Source organism: Pomacea canaliculata, linkage group LG1, assembly GCF_003073045.1.
Source record: "Pomacea canaliculata isolate SZHN2017 linkage group LG1, ASM307304v1, whole genome shotgun sequence".
NCBI classification, from domain to species: domain Eukaryota; kingdom Metazoa; phylum Mollusca; class Gastropoda; order Architaenioglossa; family Ampullariidae; genus Pomacea; species Pomacea canaliculata.
Window position 1 is genome coordinate 32,520,319 of NC_037590.1, and position 25,006 is coordinate 32,545,324.

Here is a 25,006-nt window from a genome sequence, read left to right on the forward strand (position 1 = left end):
TACATGTTTCAGTTAAAATGTTTTGTGTCATAACGCAACAATATATATAGATATTGTAGGATATGTCAATTTCTGTTTTGCGTTTATTTTCTTGCTTCTTGTTTATAAAGGGTAAACTTTATTTTTGAAGTTACTGGGAGAGGTTGATAGGAGCCACCGTCCTTTCGAAGCTTGCTTTTTGTGCTTGTCATGGCAATGTTCATCTCTCCCACTTACTGGTTTATTAATTTTTTTCCCCAAAACCCAAATATCAGTTCTCGATAGCTGGGTAGGATGCGGGTTGGGGGGAAGGGTTAAAGTTCCTTGCGCCATGTGGGTATTGAACTCAATGGCTTCCGGGTTCGGATGCGTAGCAGTCAGCTATCCGCTTCCCTTCCTGTTTACTGGGCATGCGTAGAGAAGGACGGCCGAATGTTTGTATGGCGACGAGCAATGCCTCTTCCACATGTAGTAATGTTTCACTTCCAGAACACCTTGTTTTAAATCTGTATGAAAAAAATGCAGAAATAATTATATTATTAAGGTATGGCATTTTAAATCTGACCTTCTGCCAAAACTTCTTTCAATGCAAAGGATTTCTCAGTAATTGGTAAATGAAATTTGCCAAAATTTTAAGTCTGGGTGACAAGCTAGTGTCCTTAGTTCAGTCTGGACCAGAAACAATACTTTGCAGATGCGAGAACTCCGTTATTTGAAGACTTCATCTTGTGTATGCCAACATGGTTTTATTTCTTTAAATATAAGGAATATAAGGAAAAGTCTTTGACAAATGTCATGCTAATACTAGGTAAACTGTGTAAGCAAATCCATTTGCGTCCACACAATTTCTATGTATCAAAACTCCTCATGTTTTACTAGTGTCATCATGGTTTTTCACTGTATTTCCACCTGCAGTCCAACGTTGTCCATGACTACAACCTTCATTTGTGTGTGAAATGATGAGCAGTCTACTTTATATTTTATATGACATTATATATTCCTTTAGGGGTCTAGTTAAGTGCAGTTTTTTTTTCTAATGACTGGCTAAAGCTTAGTTCAACACTCTGTTTCTCCAAATCAGGGTGAATATTAATTGCCCTTCCATTCTCAAGACATGCCTATCAACATCATCACCTACAGAATGAGTTCAAACTCATAATTCATATTTGTACACAGATATAACAAATTAACATTATAGTCAGTAACAGTATTATGGTCTCAGCTCTTCCGTTCACTGAAGTCTTGATGATTGTTGACCTCTTTCTGTCAATGGTGATTGCATCCCACTAGACCTTTAAGAATATTTTTATCAGTTTATTTTTTATGAAGCTGAATCATATTTATTTTTGGGGGCTATCTTTTATGTTGTCTGTGTGTCTACTTATTGTTGGAATTCTGCACAGCATAATCCTTCCATTGTTGAGTTTATTATTATGACTGAAAAGTGGTAACTGTTTTTTCAAAGATTTCTGATGCAATACCATCATTAATAAGAAATAATTCTTTCAAACACGGACTGTATGCAAAGCAATTTTTGCATACAAGTATTATTTCTGATTATGAAAATTTATAAAAAATTTATTTGCAAGCATTGAAGGCAGGTCCCTTTCCGTTACACCTAAAGACTGCAAGAAAACTTATAACTGCAAAAAGGCTTTCTTACAGAAGAAAACTTCATGTATTTAACTTTTTTGTGCAGTTCCAAGACACTTTTGAGACGGCAAACAGTTAAACATGTCACTTTTTAAGACTCGAGATTGGTGGTCAACTCCTGTTGGAGAGGCTGAAGAGTTTGATCATGGCTGCCTGTGTGTTGCAAATATTGACAATGAAGTGAATGGCTATGGTGAGTTCTGTATTTAGTTTGCTTCTACAAGCAAATTTTAAAACTCTTAAGTTAAGGCTTCAATATTTTATTATTAAGTAGTATTCATTGAAAAGAAACTGAAATAGACTATACATGTAAAAAAGTAAAGTCTTTCTTTTGTATATTATTTTTTAGTTTCCTGCATTGTTGCCATATGTACAGAAACAGTCACATAAGCAGTTTGCATGAAATTTTACTTATAGCTGATTGATTCCCGCCATGAACACCTAGCAGTTGTAAGTGCTATAATGTGAATTTACCAAAGACTACACTTAAGAACTTTTTTATGTACATGTAAATCGTTCAAATGAAAAAGTTAATTGTCAGTTACTGATGGTGTAATTCTTTTATAAAATACTTTTTGATTTTTGGTGGTGCACTGCAGATAAGATAATTCTTGGGAGCTACCATGGAATCCTTAGAATTTACAATCCTCAACCACAAAAGACAGAAAATGGATGGAGTGGATATTCAGCAGAGGATGTTATTTTGGAGCAAGCTTTTCAGCAGCCAATACTACAGGTTGAGGCGGGAAGATTTTCGTCGTAAGTACCCTTTTTTCTTAAATATTGCATTTCACATGAAAAGTTTAGGTTTATTCTCTTTAATTTATAGATTGGAACCTTTTGTCGTGCCAATTTCAGTCAAAAGTGCTGGTAGTTTGTTTTGACTCTGTTGTGCTACTTCTCACTCATTAGTCTTTTTTTTTTTATTATTATTATTTTTCTTATTAAGTATTTACATTTTTTCAGAGATTATTGTTTTAATTATTTTCACAGAGGCTCAGATAATTTGGTCCTAGCCATTCTCTTTCCAAGGCGGCTAGGTGTTTACAGCATATCAGGTGAGCTTTTCTGACTTTTCCTTTGTTCCCTATTGCTTATTTAATCATTTAATCCTTAGTGTATATTTGAATCCATGTCAGCGGACGTACTCTGTTCTTCATGCCGTTCTTTAAAGAGACGGTACACTTTCTCCCACAATTATACTTTATCTCTTTCAAAAGGGTGAACATTGCAAAGACAAACATTAATAATCCTTATGCACAACTTGATGTCCTGAAGACACAGTGCAAGTTTTTAAAAAATTTGTGGAATAGATGTGCTCTTTAAAAGCTTAAAGAATGGTCTTTCTGAAGCGATGCTAGCTTCTTCCAAAATAATTTGTTTCTGATAATCTGCTATATGCAGAGACACCTCATTGTCCTGCAACACTTAATGTTAAAATATATATAAAAATATATTAAAATAATCATAGGAGTACACATTTCTGCTACAGCCAACTTTAAGTTGTGGAAACCAAATTTACATATGATCAATGTTTTGATTTTGTGGCTTTGTAGCGGTTGCTGGAACAGTTCAGCATGGGAGTCAGTATAAATGTGAAGTTCTTTATGAACACACCCTACAGCGAACAGCTTACAAACTGTGTAGTGGTCCCTTTGGAGGTGTTAAAGGCAAGTATTCTTTCCATTTGATGAACATCAGAATACAAAAGTTGTGGAACTGATGTGATGAGATTCAAAATCTGTTCTCTGGTACCAGTTATTTATTGTCTTGTATTTTTATCCATTTTTTTTTTCTTTTCCATTCTGCTTTTATTGCCTTTTTATTCTCTCTGCCGATTTATATATGACCTACTTTTGTTAGATGTTATGGAAAATATAATGATCATAGATACATTACCTGACTGGTCATATTTATGTTTATTTTTGACATAGATGAATGAAATGATTTATGTCTGCTAACATTGCTGTATATTGCTGCATTCACTCCACATCAAATCACTCTTTGTATAGCAAATGTTGATATACTAAAGAAGGCAGCCCATATTTCTTATGACAACATGAAGCTTATGCAGCCAACTTTTCATGAACTGTGTATGTGTATGATCAAATCTCCTATCTCGGTCAAGTGACAGGACATTCCATTTAAAAAATTTTTGATTCCCTAATCATTTTTATTGATTCTGGTCTTCTGCAGGAAAAGACTTCATCTGCTTACAATCTATGGATGGAACTTTGTCTATATTTGAGCAAGAAAGTTTTGCCTTCAGTCGTTTTCTACCAGGTGCCTTACTGCCAGGACCTATCAAATACGTTCCTCGACTTGACAGTTTTGTTACAGTTTCATCATCATGGCAAGTAGAGTGTTACAAGTAAGTGTTATAATACTTAACTCTTTAATAAGAAATTTTTGTTTTATGTAAGCTTTATATTTAATGATAATGACAATTATTAAGATGGGGCACAAAGAAAACCCCTCTCTTCATTGTCATAGTGGTCTCTGTATACACTTTCACTGTGGGCAGAGACAGCTGATTTTTTTATGTGCTGGCCAGTTTTATGTTCACATTTTCAGTTTGCTTTATAACTCATAATTAGTCTGTCTTGACAATTATTAATGGGTCCTGCTTTGGAGACACATCTCTATGACTTTTAAAAAAATTCTAGGTACCAGGTGTTAGCTGTTGCTTCAGACTCTGCTAGGAAAGAAGAATCACAGAACATTCGCACAGGAAAACGAGTTACAGTAAGTATACCTTAGTATTTTCTCAGTAGATAAATAATACTAAACACATTTATAGAGCGCCTTTTCCAGCATCAGCCAGACTCACAGAGCTTTACTTGAAGATCTCATTGTCACAGAAGTCTGATTATAATGCAGAATGTAGGTAATTAAAAGCTCATTCTTTTATGTAAAGGCAATATTAATGTTGGTATTAAAGTTGATTTCTGCACCTGAACTTGAAATATTTCTTCCAAAAAAGGAAGACTGGATTGTATGTAAAGTGTAGTTTCCCACTTGTCTACAAATCTTTATATATGTTTCTTGCCCTGGTATACATACAAGTTACCTGTGGATTTCATCTATGATTGCATTAAGGATTTAAAAACTTGTTTTGCTGTTGTTCTGTATGATTAACTGGGTTTAACAGCTTTTTGTTCATTTCTGAAAGTTTGACTGGTGTTTCAATATCGGAGAGCAGGCTCAAGATATAGCTGTCATAACATTTCCACAAGCTCCACCTTCTATTCTGATATTAGGTATGTTCATTTGATAGCAATATTTGCATGTAAATAATTTTGTACATTTTTTAAATTGTTCTTACATTCAAAGGGTTTTTGAAACAAAGCAGGAAGGTATAATTATTGACTCATAATGCTTCCCTTCAAGAGGTCAAGATTGTACACTGATCATGTCGTCAAGGCTTCAGCCAGTCTGAGAGCTGGGGCTATGTGTTAATGTGACATATCTGTTCAAAAGCATGACTTCTGGGTTAAGACCATATGCCTTTAGTTCTTGAGATACAAGCATTCAAACATCCTGCACAGAAGGAGGTTAGCAGTGTATGTTAAAGGATGTTTACAGATCATTTTGGGATCACATGTTAATTTGGTATCTCTGTGTACAAATGTAATTTCATGTGTTTGACCTCTTTTTCTGCATGATGATGGTTTTCCAGGTATATATCTTGAGAATAGAAAAGGAATATTCCATCACATTTGGGGAACTAGTATATTGCACTAAGGTTTACCCAATCATTAGAAAAAATATTGCACCCCTGAATTTATTTTTAAAAGTGTGTAATTTCTTATTCATATTCATGCAGTGTAACTTTGGCTGCAGGAGTAAATTTACATGCAAGAACTTATGGTTTATGTGAAAAATATGTCAGTATACTTTGTTATAGGAGAAAGAAATATCTTTTGCCTGACTGAGACAGGCAACCTTCGTTACATGAAGAAACTGGAGTATGATCCCAGCTGTTTCCTGCCTTATGCCTCATGTAGGTTGCTGTTTCAAACATTATGTAAAAATATAAAAGCAAACCTTCCCTGTGCATTTGTATTAAAACATGGCACGCATAAATAAAGAAGAATTTGATGCTCTTAGCTAATATAATAAAATTTCAGGTTTAAAATTTAGGTTTAATTTCTATAGTTGGCTTTTAAAGTCATTTTACATATTTCTTGCAGTAAAACTATGCATAAAAAGTTCAAGTGAACAAGAGGATACTTTAGAAACAACGCAAAGAGATTGACAAACTACGTTAGACTCTGTTAACTGGTATCCATGACGATTGGTAGATCTCCAATAAATAAAGTTTCTGGTTGCTTGAGAACTACTATAAAAATGGACCTAGATGTACTACACCATAAATTCTATATTGGTATAAATATCAAAATACAGCAATTAAAAGTAAATTAAGACAAATTGAATGTAGCAGTTTTAATATATCTTTGTGAATACAGTGTGCAATTTTAATTAAATGGCGATCAGTAAACTTTTAAACTTCATGAACTTTACTAACACAATTTTTTTAAATAACTTAGAAAAAAGCACTCGCTTAAAACTGTTGCAATAAGGATATAGGGTTTACTGGGTAGGCTGCACCAGGATCATCAGGATCTGATGATGTAGCTGGAACAAGATTAGGAGAAATGAGTGTGGATGGTTTTGGAGCTACATTTAAAGTACTATTTCTTTGATTTTTCTTTTTTTTTTTTTTATACCAAAAAAAATTCTGGTTTCTTGAGTTCCAGTTATTGGAGAGTCTACTATATTTTCCTTTTGAATCAACATCAAAATCATGAATATGAAGAAGCGCTTTAAAAAGACAGCATATGATGTTTGGTTGTGTTTTGTTCATTGTTATTTCAGTGACAGAGGGAACAATCAACTACCTTGTAGCCACACATACAAAGTCTTTGCTTATCTACCAAGATGTTACCATTAGGTGGGCAGCAAAGACAGAATACACACCTGTCCAGTTACAGGTGGCAAACTTCAGGTAAAGGAATATTTTACCTTTTAAGAGGGGTTAATTTAATGAATACTTTATATATAACAAACCTAAGGATAAATTATGGACGTGTATAGGTGGATTGCTGTCTGTCTGCTAAGACCAACCCTTAGCCTCTTGTGAAGTTCTCTGCTGTTAGTCTCGGTGAGCTAAAACAAAGAATGTGACTAAACCGGAAGCTTTGTAGTCTCATGCCTCATTTTAGTAGTTAACTGGAAAAAAATCGTCTGTCAGCAGTCCAGTAATACAAGTTTGTGGATAAATAGTTCCAATAGTTCCTGGAGAACCAACAAGAAGTTTTTACTTTTTTTTTTTCATGATGATCTCTACTCCTTGATGCTGACCATCTGTGTATTTTGAGTAACACTGAATCCCTTCTGAACTGAGGCTCAGGATACTGAATCTGTTCACCACATTTCACTGATTCCAAAACTATTCATACATTTCCACTAAGTCTTTTCATTTCCTTCACAGTCTGTGATTTTCTTTCAGTTTTGTAAGTTATTTACATATTCCTGGCTGCCTATCTCTCTTCTTGTTTGGATTTTGTCTAGGACTTCGTAAAAGCAGGGACTTCCTTCTGGATTTCATTGCTACTCTTCATACAAGGCATTGCTGCCTAAGTTCTCAGGTCATAAATCTAGATTTGATGACTATTTGATGATTCTGTTGCTGTTTCTGTTGCATCATTTTTCTGTTTGGTGGGTTGCTAACCCTCCACATTACTCTTCTCTTTTTCATCCCAGACTGGGGACCAAGCAACGGTGATGTTACGCACCTGGTCTCAACCAAAACTATAATTTCTTTTCTAACTTCTGAAATTTTGCCCTCAGAACTGAAGACTGCTGTTTTTAAGACTGTTAAGGGAACAGTCCCTGGACAGGAATGAGCTGAAGAACTATAGACCACTGTGAAACCTGCCCTTCATCTCAAAGATACTCAGAAAAGTTCAACTCATTCGATTCCTATTTAGAATCAATCACTCTGTAGACCCTTTCAGTTTGTATACCATGTTGATCATAATAATGACTGTTCTTCTTTTAATTCTTATTGACATGCTGTCATCCTTAAATGATAATAGACAGTTCAGAAGGCGACTTTACTGTGACCCTGTCCTGACCATGAGTGTGCATTACGTGTGTCTGTAATTTGGTAAAGCACCAAGATGATGTAAGGGGCTGAATGATTGTGTCTAAAAGCAGTAGAAAAGGTGCCGCATAAATATTGGTCACTATTATTATTATTTATTTGTCTATTTGTCAGGGACCTAAATGGTTGTATTGTGACAGTCAGTGATGCAGGGCACCTCAGCTGTGTTTATTTGGGTACAGATCCAGCCATATTTGTTCCACCTCAAGTGGATTCACGGGAATTGAATTATTCTAAGATGGATGCTGAAATGTCAGTCTTGCAGCAGAAAATCCGAGAGAAGGGTGGCAAGTCTGGTGAGCTAGCAAAATGGTTTCTACTTTTGTGGTCTTTATGCTTCATTGGAAGACAGTGTTGAGAGCAGAAGCATAGACAGAACTTGTACAATTTCTCTTCTTGTATTAATGGCGTCACAATCATGATAGCTCATTTATTCAAGAGTCTATATTTCTTTATCTTGTTTTTGCAATTTTGCTGTTATTAAGTGTTCACATTAGATCACACTGGGCCAAGGAAATTTAGCAGTAAATTTAGGCTTATTAATTAATGCAGGGATTGGGTTTTCCTTCCCAAGGTAATAGGGCCATTTTGTTCTATGATCAATTCAGCTCCATAGAATTATGAACACTAGTCAGTTGTTTCACATATTTCGTTTTCATAGTGAAATTTTCAGACCTTTTCATAAGCTCGTGGGATCCTGAACACAATTTGGATTACTACACCGTCTGACATACATGATCTTTCACTTTACAACAAAAACACAAAGAATAGGTTTTGTCAGGGCTTTCCTGCCTGACACAATAATAATATATTCAATATAAGTAAACAAATAACAACTTTAAATTCTTAAATTCACTGTGAATAGTAGTAGATGATTATATATATATATACTAAATATTTATTCCAACACTAAGTACAAAGTTAATAGCTTAAATTATTGGAAGTTCAAGATTATTGATCCAGGCCTCAGGGCAAATGTCAAACCTGATTACCTCTCCTCTCTTTAATTTCCAAACTTGTAAGACCAGATTTTTGCAGACAAAGTCCATCACTCATGCAATAAAAGTTTAAATATTCATACATATGGGCTTGGAACTTTCACCTCTGTAAGTACCTCATAGACTAGGAGGTCGGACAAGGTTACAGAGACCCTTTTGTCAAGTTTGCTCCCAATCGTTGCTCCATCTCAGATACGCTCTTATGGCTCTTGCACCTCAGTTGTTTGCTCTTTGTCTTGGCAGAGGGTCGGGTTTAGTTGCAGCACAAGGGATGCTCATCTGTTTCCACAAATCTGCACACTGCATTCCATATACCCTCACTTTGGCCTTCCTGACACAATAGACTGCACAGGATGCAGAACTACCTGCACAGTGTTCACACACTCATATATTTTCTAAACTGATCAGAATGAGCATTTTTTTCTATGCACCAGTGTTATTCCTCCATAGAGGGTCAATTATGTATCATAACTGGTTAAACATAGCCATGACATATGTGTCATGTCATTTTTTTACATGCATATTATTAAAGAAAAATTTCTAAAAGATGTTAAAATTGTGATTGCCTTCATATAAGGCATATACAGTGTGATTTTGTTAAATTTTTGCTTTTAGTAATTACTCCAAACCGCAACAATGAGGAGGATCTTCAAGTTAATGTCCATGTTGGTCCAAACCTGGATGATATTTCAGTAAGTAACCTCAATATCACAATGCTTTTTTTACCTCAGATTTGTTGAACACCATCTATAAGTTGATAGTTATGATTACAAATTTACCAGCAAGACACAAGTGATGTTTAACATCTAAGTTGTGCATTGGATTTTGCATGAATGGGAAATATATAATTGTAAATCTTACATGATTGTTTAATTTAGACTTTTCCATTCAAAGATTATTACATATCTTTTACTTCTATACATGTGTTGACTTTTACCGCTGTACATGTGTTCACATTTATTGATATACGTATGTTCACTTTTTGAGGCAGCAACTGGTATGGAGATTCCAGGTGAAGCTAGTGTCCCATCAATAACTGTGCGGGTATGTTTTTTGCCAGCATAGTCATTGTATGTTTCTTTTAATTTTAATTTCTAGTAATGTTTTCTAGCTGAGTAACAACTATTCACTGTTCTCACTTTATGGAAAAGAATATTAGTTTACTGTCATGCACCAAAGAAACACTGAAACATCATATTCAAATAAAAGGCACCTGTGTGAAGAACTCGAGCAGACGTTTCACATTTTACTTCACTAGAACTAAATCAGAAATTTCTGTTTACTTTACTTAAACAGCATCTCATTTTAAACAAATGCTTTTATTTAAAAATGCAAGGACAACTGCTGCCTGTTGTTACCGTAAAAAAAAAAGACTGTTATTTTAGGATGGATTAGACCATATTCAGTGAGTTTGAGAACAATTTTGTTTAAACTCATTGCTACAGGGCATTTCCCTGCTGGCTAAATGCACTTTGACATTAATAGAGGGTTTGACTATATCTGTCACACACACTACAACACAACACACAGATGCACACAAAAAGGCATATACACAAAACACAAACATACAGGTAGGTAGGAAAAGAGAAAGCAGCTACATAAAGTATTCCAGAAAGTGAGTCGTAACGCAAGACTTGGAAGCATCAGAATAGGTACTTTTACGAAGTGATGGGGGCTAATCATTCCAGACACTGGGGCTGAAGAAAGAAAAATAGTGTTGGTTAGACATATCCCATTTGATGCAAAATGTTGGCATGAGAGACCAGCTGGGCTAATAAGGTATACGTTATGGTAATTTACAGAAAAATTGATGCAGGCTTCCTGTTCAAAACTCAACTGCTACGTGTATAAATCTGGCAGTGATGTACTTTTTCTTATAGATACAGCTCAAATCAAGATTACTGATAGAAAATGTGAAGGTGGATATTTGTGCTCCTTGGCCTCTGGCAACAAACCAGAATGAATTTAATGTCCCTTCAGTTGGTAAGTCTTCAAGTTCTCTTTTGTCTAATTGTATGAAAATTGAATTCATGTTGCTTCATTGTCAGTGCTTAAATAAACATGCTAAATGTGCATCAGTGTGTCTACAACCCTTTCTGCATGATAAATGATAAACATTTCAATTTTGGTTTGCATTTTTAAAAAAAAATTTAAATATCATCTGTGAGCATTGCATAATTTTGCTGTAGGTGTCACAGCAGTCCATTTAAAGTTGTATTATGTAAATAAAGTGACATATTTTTATATAATATTAGCAGAAATACCTGGCATTGCCCACAATTTATAAAGTTTATTCCTTTATTTCTCAGAACCAAAGATGCCTAGTGAGCTTTTTGTGGCAGTATTTCAGCGTGGCAGTTCCCTTGTTGCACACCTTTTTGTGCAGATTTCTGTTCAGTACCAGAATGCATCAGGTATCAATCTGATTTCATCTAATTTGTTCCTGTGCAGTTATGTCCTGTAGCAAGAGAGATACTTCAGAGCTTAGTAGTATCTATGTGAGGAGAAAAAGCAAAAATGTCTTTTATGATAACTAAGTCATGCAAGAGTGTTCCTTTAATAACTCTCAGTTACCAAGGGTTGGCTGCCTTGGATTCAGCTCTCATCTCAGGCATGCTGTTCTTTCTCTGCATGTGGCATCTGTTTACAGGAGTGGCTACCTTGCCATGATAAAGCCTTAGTTTTTGGTTCAGTATAAAACACTGATTCCCTACCCTCTTCTGTAATAACACTGGTCAAAAATATTTTTACAAAAGTCATGTTACTGAAATAAAATTAGTCACTTCTTATAAATTGTTATGTGCTCGACACGAATATGACAAAAATGCGAAATTGGCTCTTGTAATCTGCAATAATTATTCTGTACATTGTGAAATGCACGCTAATAGTAATTGATCTATGGTTAATACCTGTACAAAAATCAAGTCATAGACTATGTCTTAGATTTCTTTGCCTGTCTTTTGTACAGCTTTTTAAGGACATCTCTGGGGAGTGCCCAGCAGTAGTCAGCCAGCATGGTAGTGGACAATATTCCCTGGTATCTTTATCTCCATTGTTGCAATATCTTGATGAAAACATTTTCCATGTTCATCATTAGCCATACCACAGTTGCCAGGAAAGAAATCCAGATGGGAAGGAAGTGGATCGTTAGAGACATATTGCAGCCAAGTTTCTGATACTGCATCAGCATGTCTTCTACTAGTTCCTTGTAGTTTTCTGCCCCAACATTCCTGAGAAAGTTTGTAGACACTAGTCGAAAAGCATTCCATACTTGTTTTGCATCAGAACTAACAGTCATTTGTGTGGTTGCTTGGCTCTCTTCACACAATGGGCACTTAAAGCAACATTGATGGTCTTTTGCCATTCAACCACTGTGAAAGCTGTGTCACACATGTAGCACCGCATATATGCTGGCCCCAAGGCTTGTCTTGGTTGCCAATCTTGCATCCGAAGAAAAGATGATATGCCTTCTTCACTTGAAAAGTGATACTTTTCTTCTGGTTGGCAAACGTCACTTTCCCACAAATATAGCAAAAATGTTCCATGTTATTAACAGATTTTAGAGGCATTAGTGTTCTTTATTGTAACTAAATGGATAAAATAATAACATTTTTATGTAACAGTAGCTTAAATTGTATCCCACGATACTCAACTTTCCTGACTGGGCTTTATATAGTACGCTGCTGACATTAGCTCACTTCAGCAGCCGCCTGGCAGTAGAAACGATGCAATAAACTCTGCATGATGTGTGCATGATGGTATTATGCAATGTGATGTAATATGACATCATTCTAGGCTTACTTAGGATGTTACAGTCCTACTGGATAAATTTACATTGGGAAATATAGAAAATGAACTATATCAAATATCTTCAAAATGAGAGCCAATAATAATTTTTCATGGTCGTATTCATGTTCAGCACACCAAGATACTACAGATTAGGACCTTTTTAAGTCAGTAGTAGTTTCAGTGTCGACCAATTTAACCATAAAAAGAGATACTTTATGGTTCTTTTGGCAACTAATCAGTGTTTTGACAAAATAATAGGGACACGGAGAATCAGCACGGTGAAAGCAGCTCTACCTGCCAGCTTAGTAATGAAAGCAGTACCACCTGTCAAAACTGCTGTCCACAAGCTTACTGTAGACACGAACAAACCTCCTGTCAATCTCAATGACATCTTTCCAGGTGAATAATCTCTGCTTCAAAATCACCACATATTCTGAGCTGTATTTTTTATTATTGACAAAGTTGCATTCTAAAGCACAGAAATGTGCAGTTTATCACTGGAATTCTTAGAACTAACTGGTTACCAAATAAATAGATCAGTCATTTTTTTTAAAAATATGAGAAAAGTGCGTAACAATTAGAAAAAAATGAATGCTAACATTTTGATGAAGTCAGAGTGATTATTTTTCAACAGAATTGCTGGGAGAAAATGCTGGTGGACAGGGTGCCGCTCTTGGTTTCCAAATGTTTGGTGGACCTGTTGTCACAGTTCTGGCTTCTAAAACTTCTCGTAAGTTAATAGTCTGAGTCTTCATTCCACAAACTTCTTTCTAGGATGGTTTTGCAATCACTCAGTTGTCATATGCTTTTTCCACACAAGTGTTCTGTTTCTTGACCAGTATTTGACCTTACAAGATGACTTCCCTAATTACAGCTATTATTTTAAGCGTTTTGTCAGTGGCTAAGTTATCTTTACAGCATACACTCAGTGCTTAAAATATGTAAGTTTACATTTTGATTAGTGAGGTTATTTGGTGCAGGGTTCATGTATTAGTTGGTGTTGATCCTTGAAGGTTTACACTCATATTTTCTAAAAATTGCGAAGGTTCAATTTAAGTTGATGTCTTTCTCTCATTTCACACAAAATACACAGAAACACAGCACACATATTGTTACAATAGATGCAAAATGCAAACCGTATTTTATTGACCTTTTCTTTTAATCTCAAACAGAGCGGTATCGGCTGCAGTGTGACAGAATTGAAGCCATGTGGATCCCTTTGCAGGAGCTTATAAAACGTCTTAATAAGCATTTTAATCGTGGCAAAAATGGAGATTTCAGAGCTTCTTTTGATGGGTCATTACCCATGCAAGAATACTTTGAATTAATTGATATGCATTTTGAGGTAAAGATATTGGGTTGGGAAAATTGATAGGGTTTAGTGATGTCACCATTGCTTTTCATTAGATTCGAAATCTGTTTATTGATTTTATTTCATCTTTTCCTCATTCTTATATGATTGTGAGTGCAAGCACGCAGGCAGATTCTTCCACCCACATTCACACATATACACACAGACTGAGTTTTAGGAGACCTGTTTTAATAACATTTAAATTCTCATTTATTAATCACATCTATGTAGCAGGAAGGTATAAATTCACACAGTAAAGATATGCTTAAATATCAGTTTCAGTAGCCCTATCTGTTGATTCACGTGCTTTGAAGTGTACATTGCATTTGAGTGAAGTGTTTTTATTTTGAACAAGTGAAAAGGGAACGAAAGAAATGTCTTCAAACAAAGAACAGAAATAAATATAAGAAGATATTAAAAAACAATAAATAAACTTTTCATAATAAAAATTTTGCATGTGTAAATTTTGCGACCACTGAAACAGTAAGAATGCCTTAATAACCTTATACAAAATCTAAAGATCTCTGGTTTTTTTCTATTAGTGTCGACTGGGAGTCAGCAGTTGTGCTGAGATGCTAAACCAACGAGCAGCTCAGTTTAGAGTAATCCAACGGCGGTTGTTGACCCGTTTCAAGGACAAGACTCCCTCCCCTCTGCAAAATCTAGATACTTTGCTGGAGGGTACCTTTAGGCAGGTTCGTTGTGATCTTTATTGTCATGTATAGTGGCAGTGCTGTTTTGTATTATGCTGTTATTTAGTTTCTCTAACAATTCTGCATTAATAGCAAAGATCTACAGCTCTCAGTAATGTCAGAATGCTTTATCAAAATTTAGTATTTCCTCAGATAAAGGCAAGATCATTAGCAGGAACTCCTTTGCAATTAATTTTATGAAATCACATTTACCTGTTTCTTTTCTTTTTTTCCAATTTTTGAGAAAAAGTAGATTGTGTTAACTCCACTTCAATATGGAATCATGATCAATATTTTGTTGATTAGGGTTGTTTGTAATTATGGGTTAGTATGCTCAGCTGTGGAGCAGATGTTTGTTGGGGAAAAGCTTGCTTGGGCCAGTTCCTCTAAAATGCCCCCGACCACCCAGTACCAAATGGGTATTTGAAAAATATATATAAAGATAGGCACATTAATCACATTACAAAGAGAGGGCTGACACAGTTAACCCCTTGCTGACCACTAGGCTTTTTATATATCAAGAAAGCATTGAAACGTAAGAAGGCATTAATTTGATCCCTTGTCCTCTGGTTATTTTTTTTCTGGTGGCAGATTCTGGCTCTTGGAGAGGCTGTAGAAGAGAGTAAGATGTCCCAGGCAGTGGCTGCCAATAACTTAAGCAGTGCCACCTACTTGTTAAATTTGCTGATCCGCCTGTGGTTGAACTTATCTAATGAAGAGTTTGCAGTCTTGGAGACCACTATTAGCCCTGTTGTTAGTGACAGTGCTGAACAGGTGATGTTACTTAGATTTTATTAATTTCTTAGAATATAGGAGGTAGGAAAAAACAGAAGTGCATCTTGCACACTTACATGGATGTCACTGCCATGTGTGGGCTGTGATAGACCACTGTACTAAAATCATTTCCTTCAGTTGTAGACTCATATGATGGACAAACTCTTTACAATTAAAGAGTTTCTTACTCATCTTGACAAGACATGGATTTTCAGCTATCTGTCTTCAAAATTTAAGATTCTAATGGGTTTTTTAAAAAATAATTTTGCAAAAAAGAGGACTGTTTATGTCGTTTTACTGATGTGTACTTAATCAGAAGGTCTACCTGACCTTGCAATTGATGACGATCCATTGAACTACAGGGCTGGCAGGAGATGACTGATGCTGCAGTGACTCACCTTTTACGGACAGTGTTGGCTAAATCAGCCAAAGATGCTGCTGTGAATCCTAGCCCACTGATTCTTCCTGCAGACACAACCAAAGTCAAGAAACACATCGCTCTTCTGTGTGATCGTCTTGGCAAGGGTGCTCGTCTCGTAGAAGGCATGGCAGGTATATATATATATATGTTATATAACATGCTATGGATAATTTGCATCAGGTTAAGAAATATATTGTTCTCCTGTAATGATCTTGTAGAAGATATGGTAGTTGTATTAGTGGCATTGCATTTGACTCCCAATTCCTTTCCAGTTTTAATACAGAGATAATGTTTACTGCTTGGTAAACAAATAATCAGTTGGTGTAAACAAAAAAAGCTTATAAATTACAGACATGAAAGAAAGAGTAATCAAGATGCCAGGTTCAAAAGTCATTGAAGAGGACAGAGATGGAGATGGGGAAATTGAAACCAATGTTGTAGTTCCCAGATATAGAGAAAAGATGCACAAAAAGAAGAAAGGAGGACACACACTTAACGATCTTTCTTCATTTGGAATGCCGATGAGTGATCAACCCAGTGCAGGTCAGAATTTATCTCGTTCTTCTAGTCTGGTTTAAGAAGCAATAAGTGTTGTGTATTGAATATGCACCTCCATAGTTAACCGTAGCATCTTCTGGTAGCATAGAACTGTTTCAGATGCAAAATACTGGGATGTTATGACAGCTCTTAATACCAAGCAGCTTTGTTTTTCTTCAGTGGATGAGGATGCTATTAGATTATTTTTTTTTAATTGTTACATCTGTTTAATGAAGGTTGAACGGATTTTATCTTAAGGGATTTTGTTTATGGCCCACTTTTATCAATATGTCTGTTTCCTTTTTGCAGTCTGAGTGCTTCCTAAGTATGAGGTTGAAATTCTTAAGATTTATGTTTGCTTCGTTTTTTTCAACCTCCTGCCACTATCTTGCCATTCCTTGTGCACCAAAACATTTTCACTTTTATTTGAAACATTTAAATATTTGTTCAGAAATAATGAGAGAATCATGCCCTATTACCAACAGTGCAGTGCTTTGTTTTTGGAACTGTATGAATATGTAGAATGCATGTAACACATTTGTCACGTCTGATATACAACACACAGTCCTTACATTTTGCTTCAACATTTTCCTAGTTAATAATGACTTCTGGATCACAAGGCCATTAGTGAGATCACAACTGGTCCAAAGTTTTGACTGACTTTGCTGCTTAATTTCTACACTTAGTATTGCAGATTTATTCAAGATTTTGTTTCCCCATCTTTGGTCCTGATGGCTGCATGTATCCCTCAGTAACATTTCTTTCTGCAGTGCTGATGTTCATACCTGTTACATATATATTTATTTATATTTAAAGTAGCGTGGCTTTCATTATGTTTGCCATTTGTAATTGCACATTCTTTTTAGTATTTTGTGTGCTTTTCTTGTAGCACTGTATGCCTGACACATTGTGTAAAGTGCTTCACAGATATTTTTCACAACATTTTGATTTATTGTAAAGTGCTAGAGACAATAAGAGCAACATAGATCTGATATTTTGCCAGCCTTCTCCTCTCCAGAAAAATTGTACTCAAAGTTCATGCAAATCGTAAATATTCAGGCAGGTTGATCATTTCTCACCTTCTGGTCAGTTCTATGTTCACCTTTCGTGTCAAATGATGCTTTCAACTTTTAAAAAATATCAGATTTCTAAGATGTTCTTATTCCTTGTTTTAATGTCTTCAACTTCTTGGCAGCAGCACTCCTTAGGCATTGAATTTCTTAAGTTGAATGAAATGCTCATCCCACAAATAGTTGGCTTTTACCATAAAATTGTTAACAAGATTATTTGCCATAAAATTTTTCAGTTAGTTTTTACCCACAAATGTAGAAGTACAAAGATTTTAAAATTATGTTATAGCTTTATCAGTCTCACCTGTCTACAGGCATGGCAAACGTAAAAGATCAAAAGAAGAAAAAGCACATAGAGAGTCTAGTGCCAGACCTGGAAAACATGACACTGGACAATGTGAACGGCAGTGAAACTTGCAACACTATCAATGGGAACAGTGGCAAGAAAGATGATGTGGACCCTGCTTTTGCCTTGTAGCAGTTAATTGAAGAGGACAGCACTTACAAAATTTCAGAAATTAATAATTCACATCCAGCACAACTTTATAATCAAGATTTATTGAACTGCTGTTGGCTTTGCTTTATGCCATGTACATTAAGAAGAGACCAGATATATATACATGTCAGAGGACAAGTTCGGAGTCAAAGAAAAATGCTGGGAAGAGTGTTTGTGTGTGAGAGAGAGAAAGAGAAAGCATGCACCCATAAGAAAACTTAATGAACATGTTTATCATAGTTTAATGTTGTTTGATAACATTTCATGCTCCTGATTACCTTTATTAGTTATAATTTTTTTATTAGTGTGAGCATTGTTAAAGGCAGGAATCTAAAACTGTGAAGTTGAAGCTGTATAGCTATGAATTATTGATGTTTTGCATTTATTTGCAAGCATTGCACACTTGATGGTTATGAAGCAAAGAACTGCTTTATAAACCTGGGTACATAGATTACATTTTCTTTTGGGGCACCTGGTAGTGTAGTCTAACGACTTTTCACTCGCTGCAGTGAAAGGTCTTCAGTTCAGATCTCATCTTGGAACACTATGTGGCCAGTTACACATCAGTGATAAAATGTAGCTCTAGTTGGAAGCACAACAAAACAAAAATACCACAGCATATTAATATTTGCTGCACCTAATCAACTCTCATTCATGGTTCAGGCTTACATAAGAGCTACATTTATTTGCACATAGTAACGTTCAGAAGTTGCACAGCCTCAATCTGTTGGTCCTGCCTGCAGGTATCGGTGGGGAAAATTTTATGTTTTATTCTAACAGCACAAGTTTGCATGTATGTGATTCCAGTCAACACAGGACAGTATGCTCGTGATAAGTGATTTTTTTTTTGCATAAAAATATAGCATACTTTTTTTTTTATGTTCCTTCCATTTCCTGTATATAGAGGCACATTGGTATTTCCTAGCATGAAGATATTATAATTTCGTGTAGGTAGACTATGGTAGAAGTGCAAATTGTTACTTAATGCTTAATTAGAACCTCAACTGGAGCACATAATGCACCATATAATCTTACAAATAGCAACCAGTAAAAAAATACTTTGTCATAATGTTAGTTTGCCAACACGTCAGCATAAACCTTCCTTAATAAACCAGCATATCCATAAAACTGCACTCAGGTCTAATATACTACATCAATGTGGTGATATATAAAAATTAGGAGTTCCTATAAACCAATTGATAGCTCAATAATTTAATAATGTGATAGGTCAAGAAAGGTTAGTCAAAAATTAAAGTCTGCAAAAGTAGATCACCTTGCATATTCAATAGTTTATTACAGTTGACCATTTAGATCAGATTTTTGTTGCATCAAGATGACACCCCATGCAGGAGTCTGCTGTAGCAGATATGGAAGTAGTCAACTGGCTTTCTAATAATTGCAGGTGATGATGAAGTTCCTTCATAAGGGGCTCTACTTTCAGGGCAAGAAGGCTGGTGCTCAAAGCAGCTAGTAGGAGAGATGCTAGGGAAAAAAATACTTTCCATTGTGTGTGCTTCTTGCGTGCCTTGTATATTATGTTCACGTGCAGCATTGCCATCGCAGTCTGTACAACTTTTAATGTAAAATTTCTGTTGTGTCTCACAGTAATCAGATGGAAAGAGGCGATTATTTTTACTTGCATCCAAGTTACTGGTAGTGACACAGCAGGAATTTAGGCACACATGAGGAAATCTGGGTTCACATGCTTGACTATTCTTTAATGGCAGACTTTGTTGATCTAAAATCTGCATGAAGGTACCACCAAAATTCTTGTTTTCAACAGGTAATCTGCTGCAATGAATTGTACTTACGGCCCTTTTTGGGCCTGTGCAGGCAGGCTCACAATTTAGACCACTTTTTCTCTTACAGTTACTTATCAGTCTTGAAGCAGCGTTGCTGATCTTAATCTGTTCTTCCCCTTCAGCATTCTTCCCTGAGTCATCAACATCTGCTTTAGATAGAGTGTGATCACTTTCAAGGTGCTCTACCCCTGTCCTTTCAGATTGTGCATGGTTAGCAACAAGTAATGTCTCTTTGTCTCCAGTCATGGCCTTTTCTTTTTTGTCTATGAGCTGAATATTAGAGTTGATTAGCAACTGTCTACTTCTCTTTGCAACAGTAAATTGCAGGCAGAAGGAGCAAGCAGCCAAGGTTTCTCTAGTTTTTCGCAGTTCTAACACTTGGGTGATTTCAGTGTCCTGCATTCCTAGATTATTCAATTCTGCTGACAGATGCTTGTCATCCCAGTGAGAAAATGGACAGCCTCCTTCATCATTGCAGCTTAGCAATCTTTGCTGCAGATAAAATAAAATCCCAATTTCTTCAAAAGAATTTTAATGAGCATTTGAATGCTATCCATAAGATAGTTTCATTAAGAATAAAGAAATTAGGTAATATTTTCATTTGTTAAAGCAAAATTTAATGTTAATCCACAGAAACAGCTTTATATGTAGCAACAGTGCACATTTATCCTTGTGAGGCTCATTGCTTGATATTTAACATATAGGTCCAATAGAAACAGGCATGCTAACAGCCTAGACTCTATTTTCTTAGAAATTTATTTGATTGTGTGTAAGTGTTTGCTTAGATTAAGAGAAAAGTCCAATTTCTTACATTAATCAAGGGTAGGACTGCTAGAATAACAGCAGATTTGTCCACCAAAACATTATTTCAACAAATGAAGTTTTTGTTCAAAAAGTGAAAAAATGGAAGTTTAAAACAAAGTATAGTGATCGATGAGGTTCAGATTACTAAAGATTTAAATAGTAAAAGGATTTTTATGATTATAAAGTAAGCTGATAAAGTGTCCTAATGTTTACTAACCATAAAATGAAGGGTTTTCAGACTCTATTTAAATTTTGTTGGGCTGGGGGGTATTCAGACCCAAAGATAAAGTTATTGGGTCTTTATCAACTAGTCGCATGGTGATTTGTTAATTTTATCATGGTATTGATCCCTGATGTCAATAAACTGTGTTAATTATTAATGCTTTGTTTTTTATGCACTGTCACTTATAATTATTAATAAGTACTGATGAACATCAGGTTTCATATGTCTGGTTCATTATTGCAAAACATCTTATCGCATTTTCTGAATCCCTGGATCATTTACCTTTTCGCATCCATCTTGACAAACTTTCTTTACCTGACTTCCATTTTTCTTACACAATTTCTGCACATTTCTACATGATGAAAAATACTGATGACTCATTCATGCAGAAGTTATGACAGGTATAATAACTAGTACTGTCTAGAAGAACAATTCTGTGACCACATTCAGCATCCAACACAACGCATAAAGTATGCTCCTTTTAAGGTTTGTCCTTAATATCAAACTTCTACCAAGTTTTTTGATTTGGACTTTCTCAGCATTCAAAGTGTTTAATTGTTTTGAGGGTGAAAACTTCTTAAACATACACAAACCTGCAAGGCAGCGCAGCAGTGAGCTTGATAGTTTCGTCTAGCTCCTTCCAGACCATAGAGATGCCGAATGTTGTAGATATAGCGCTTATAATTGGTCTGCCATGCATGGCCCCCTTTACTGCCAGCACCTGGATCCTGACTGTACTCCTGCTGCCACATAGCTAGGGCATGGTGAATGGGAAGACCCATCTCTTTTAGGAATAAGGTCAGCTGAATCTGCAAAAATGCAATAACCACTAATGTAAACTGCAGTTGCAGAATTTGTTTCCATATTTAATAGTGTTAAAACTGATAACAGTGTTTCATTATATGGCATGAAAATAGAGATTTAGAAAGAATGGCAACACTGAAGTTTTAATCTGGGTAAATAAGCTAAGATGCTCACATCCTTTTGGAAAAAGCTCTTTTTTTTTTTAAATAAGCCCTTGATAACATTATAATGCAAATCAAAAGTAATGATATAATATAATAAAACATTTCAGCTTACACGTGCACTGTGCTGAAGACGATGCTTTTCCCTCAGTGAAGTCAGAAGGCTTTTCATGCACAAAGGATAGGTAAAAGACATGGCGTCAATATCCGATAGTGACAAATGGCGTGTATAAAAATGCTTGCCAGATGTTGGATGCTTACTCCTGTATATGTGCTAAGAACACATGAAAAACATTAAAAATATTTTATGGTTAGCAATATAAAGGCAATTTAGAAAGTGATTTATAATAATGTAACAATCATATCACTCAGATGAGGAAAATATTCAAACCTTTATGCATATGATTCAGCATATGTCAATGGATGCTAATTGTTCACATATTATATATATATACTGTGCAAAGTAATCCTCAGTCCTAGTTTTTAATGAATCTATGGTTTAAAAAGGAACACATTTCAACTGCATACCTTCAGCTTTATCCAGAGAATTCTCATTCTGTCATCCTTAATAGCAGAAATGTGTGCCTGCTTTGCTTGTTTGGTAGAAATCTTCATCAGTGCGTAGAACTGTTCCACCATCACATCAGGTAGCCTACAGGATGCCACTTTTGCCATGCCTTTTTCTAGGATAACTAGCCTCTTCTTCAACAGTCTAGTCACAGACTGGAAGGGTAGTAAGATAGACATTTCTGTAGACTGCACCAAGTAAGATTTTATAACACTTTTCAAGCTTCCAGCTGAGTGTTTGATGCTGCTAAAAACAGAAAGTATACTGCTCCTATCTCCTTGAAAATCTGATGGACAAGCAAGTATTCTTTTGCAGTCTTTTCTCATAATGCTGCAGGCTTCATTTAGGAACATATTTAACTCTTCCTCACTCATGCTGGAAAACCAATAGTCAAAGAGTGCAGTCTCTGCTCTACAGAAAAAGGAGGACATTTCTGGATCTCCTCCAACAAGTAGCCTAGGAAATCAAGAGCAAAACAATTAAAATAAACTTAAGAAAATATCACCAGTTTGGAATTATATCTCATTGTCTGGAGTTTTGTATCTGAAAAGCAGATTAAAATTAAATCGCTACCATATTTCACCTTATCCAGTTTTTCAAATATTTAGTGTGGTAAATTGAACAGCAACTCAAAAGTCTAGACAGCTGGTTCTCTGTGTTATATGCCATCACATTATTAAAGCAGACAACAAAATATCAAGAGTATAATAGTATGTCTGGCATCATGGCAAAGTGGAAGAAGTTTGAGTTTGGAGCTGTGTCCAGCCCCTGTAAACAGCTGGTGCCACATCTACAATGAAACTATGTGCGAGATCAAAACCAATAGTGGTTACCATCCTTGGCGCTATGGTTGCGGTTTAGTTTTGGTGGGGAGGTTAAATGTTTTACGTGCCCTGAACTGGCAGATGTTGCAGACTCGCAATCAGATTTTCACCTGATGTAGTTTAAGTATTATATTTATTAATTATTATCAAATACATGCAGCATATGTACGTTTATTTGTATAAGCAGAAATAAGATGACGTCACCGTTCACTCTTCGTTTGTAAGGACTTTAGTACTCTGAACAAGATATTAAAAATGAAAAGAGTTTACCTTACAATGAAGTGCGATACCTTATCGTTAACTGAACCCGGAATAAGGCAGTCACTATTCTGGACTACAGATGCTTCACAGAACAACTGATGCAGACGACGTATATCCCCTTGAGTAGAGTCGACTTTCAACAAAAATTCAAGCCTCGTCAAGGCAAAGTTTTCTAGTTTTTGCCATGAAATAAAGCCACGTGGAGGTTGAACATAAAGCGTCATTGTAAAATGTACACTTCATGTGCTATGGAAAAATGAGATAGATTATTGAAAAAGAAACAGTGGGAAAAATGATTTAAATTTACCGGTCTGGCCACCCGCCATATTAATGGGAAATGTAAATCGCATAACTCTTATTAAGTTTTGTCGGTGATTTTAGTATCGAGCACATTTAATTTGTGCCATTGTTCACAGGGGTAATGCGGAGTGGGATGACATGATTTGGAGTAGTGTAGCTTGTGATTCACTACTTTTATGGCATTGAGTCAAGTGATTTTGGAAAGTTTCGGGTTGGTTTTTTTTTCCGGTTTCCTCTCCCTCTCTTAGTGCGAAATCACATCAATAAACCAACCAACCAAGGAGCACGAACTTGTATTATACACCCCCGTGGCTGGACTGGATGCAAACGATTTTTTCCAGCGTTAACTTCTAAAACGAAGGCAAAACGTTGTGAACATCAAGAAGAGCAGACGATGTGAACTCTCGTGTTGACGGAGGTACAAAAACTAAAGCTTTATAGTCTATTGTTTTAAATTTATTAGTTAGTTCTAAGTCGCGGGAATTGCAGTTCGATAGGGTTTTTTTTCGAAAATAGAAAGAAATCAAAATTTATTGCAAGTCGTTGACTAAGAATTTATTGCGTTTCCGGATATTGAAGTGCTAGATGGTTCACCGAGACCTCAGCCTACAACTTCACAAGATGGTTGGTCTCGGCAAACAACCAGCAGTCCAAGAGGAGGCTGGTCATTTCGCCCCGACACCAAAATAGTTGACGTTTCAGAATGCAATCTAATATTTTAAAAAGTTATACGTGCTGTGCGTGAGATACGCCCTTCAATATTATATAGTTGGATCGAAGTGACATACAAACCCTCGACAGGCAGTAATAACAAACATGGTCTGCCGGCTTACTGCGGGTCGTTGTGACGACTGTTTACAAGGCTGGTTTCTTTGCCGTGATATGGCCTTCTTGCTGGCTTGGCGTAAAAATCCGATTTATCTTTCCCAATTTTAACCTACCGACAGATCACCGATTTTGCATGCAGGACAAATAGTATGTCTTCAGTTGTTTTCTGAATGTGTAACAAGTTGTGATAGTAAGCCGAATCTGGTTAATGAGGATATACTTAGGGATAATTAAAAAGATTTGCTGCTACTATAGGCTGTGCTAATGTGAGAAACAGCAAGATGTACATATTATTTTAGGCTTCAGAATCTGACATTTTTAACTCTCCCCTAAAATCACAACAATCACATTTCTGTGTAAATATTATCTGTGTAAAAGGCTAAACAGTAAAACATACAGATTAGGTAATCCTACAGGATTACATTAGACTTAATTAAGACAAATAATATTGGTTACCTAATTTTTAACCTAAAAACTATACTTACAACAGCTTTTGCTTTTA

At 35.7% G+C, this 25,006-nt stretch overlaps 2 protein-coding genes across 8 annotated transcripts; one reads left to right on the forward strand and one right to left on the reverse strand.

Moving 5' to 3' along the window:
• Positions 1 to 358: 358 nt before the first annotated feature.
• LOC112566145 (protein PTHB1-like) lies at positions 359 to 19,342 on the forward strand. Of its 5 annotated transcripts, none has more exons than XM_025242151.1 (23): positions 359 to 450; positions 1,679 to 1,825; positions 2,232 to 2,391; positions 2,626 to 2,690; positions 3,189 to 3,302; positions 3,829 to 4,003; positions 4,299 to 4,377; positions 4,805 to 4,892; positions 5,540 to 5,635; positions 6,511 to 6,640; positions 7,916 to 8,097; positions 9,415 to 9,491; positions 9,787 to 9,843; positions 10,680 to 10,782; positions 11,109 to 11,213; positions 12,847 to 12,987; positions 13,223 to 13,318; positions 13,761 to 13,933; positions 14,482 to 14,634; positions 15,223 to 15,405; positions 15,768 to 15,957; positions 16,178 to 16,369; positions 17,748 to 19,342. In XM_025242151.1, the coding sequence occupies exons 2-23, from the start codon at positions 1,714 to 1,716 to the stop codon at positions 17,909 to 17,911; spliced, it is 2,835 nt and encodes a 944-aa protein (XP_025097936.1). In that variant the 5' UTR covers positions 359 to 450; positions 1,679 to 1,713; the 3' UTR covers positions 17,912 to 19,342. The 5 variants fall into 5 exon arrangements, with proteins under 5 accessions (XP_025097936.1, XP_025097908.1, XP_025097943.1 ...); XM_025242123.1 differs by having other exon boundaries at positions 366 to 523; XM_025242158.1 differs by lacking the exon at positions 17,748 to 19,342 and adding an exon at positions 16,673 to 17,716 and having other exon boundaries at positions 366 to 523.
• On the reverse strand, positions 19,199 to 24,509 carry LOC112566173 (probable DNA primase large subunit). Of its 3 annotated transcripts, none has more exons than XM_025242186.1 (5): positions 24,469 to 24,509; positions 22,252 to 22,747; positions 21,839 to 21,997; positions 21,352 to 21,567; positions 19,199 to 20,223 (listed from the first exon to the last, which is right to left on the reverse strand). In XM_025242186.1, exons 1-5 carry the CDS (start codon positions 24,492 to 24,494, stop codon positions 19,258 to 19,260), a joined length of 1,863 nt encoding a protein of 620 aa, XP_025097971.1. In that variant the 5' UTR covers positions 24,495 to 24,509; the 3' UTR covers positions 19,199 to 19,257. The 3 variants fall into 3 exon arrangements, with proteins under 3 accessions (XP_025097971.1, XP_025097954.1, XP_025097962.1); XM_025242169.1 differs by lacking the exon at positions 24,469 to 24,509 and adding an exon at positions 23,386 to 24,094; XM_025242177.1 differs by lacking the exon at positions 24,469 to 24,509 and adding an exon at positions 22,875 to 23,495.
• Positions 24,510 to 25,006: the final 497 nt, after the last annotated feature.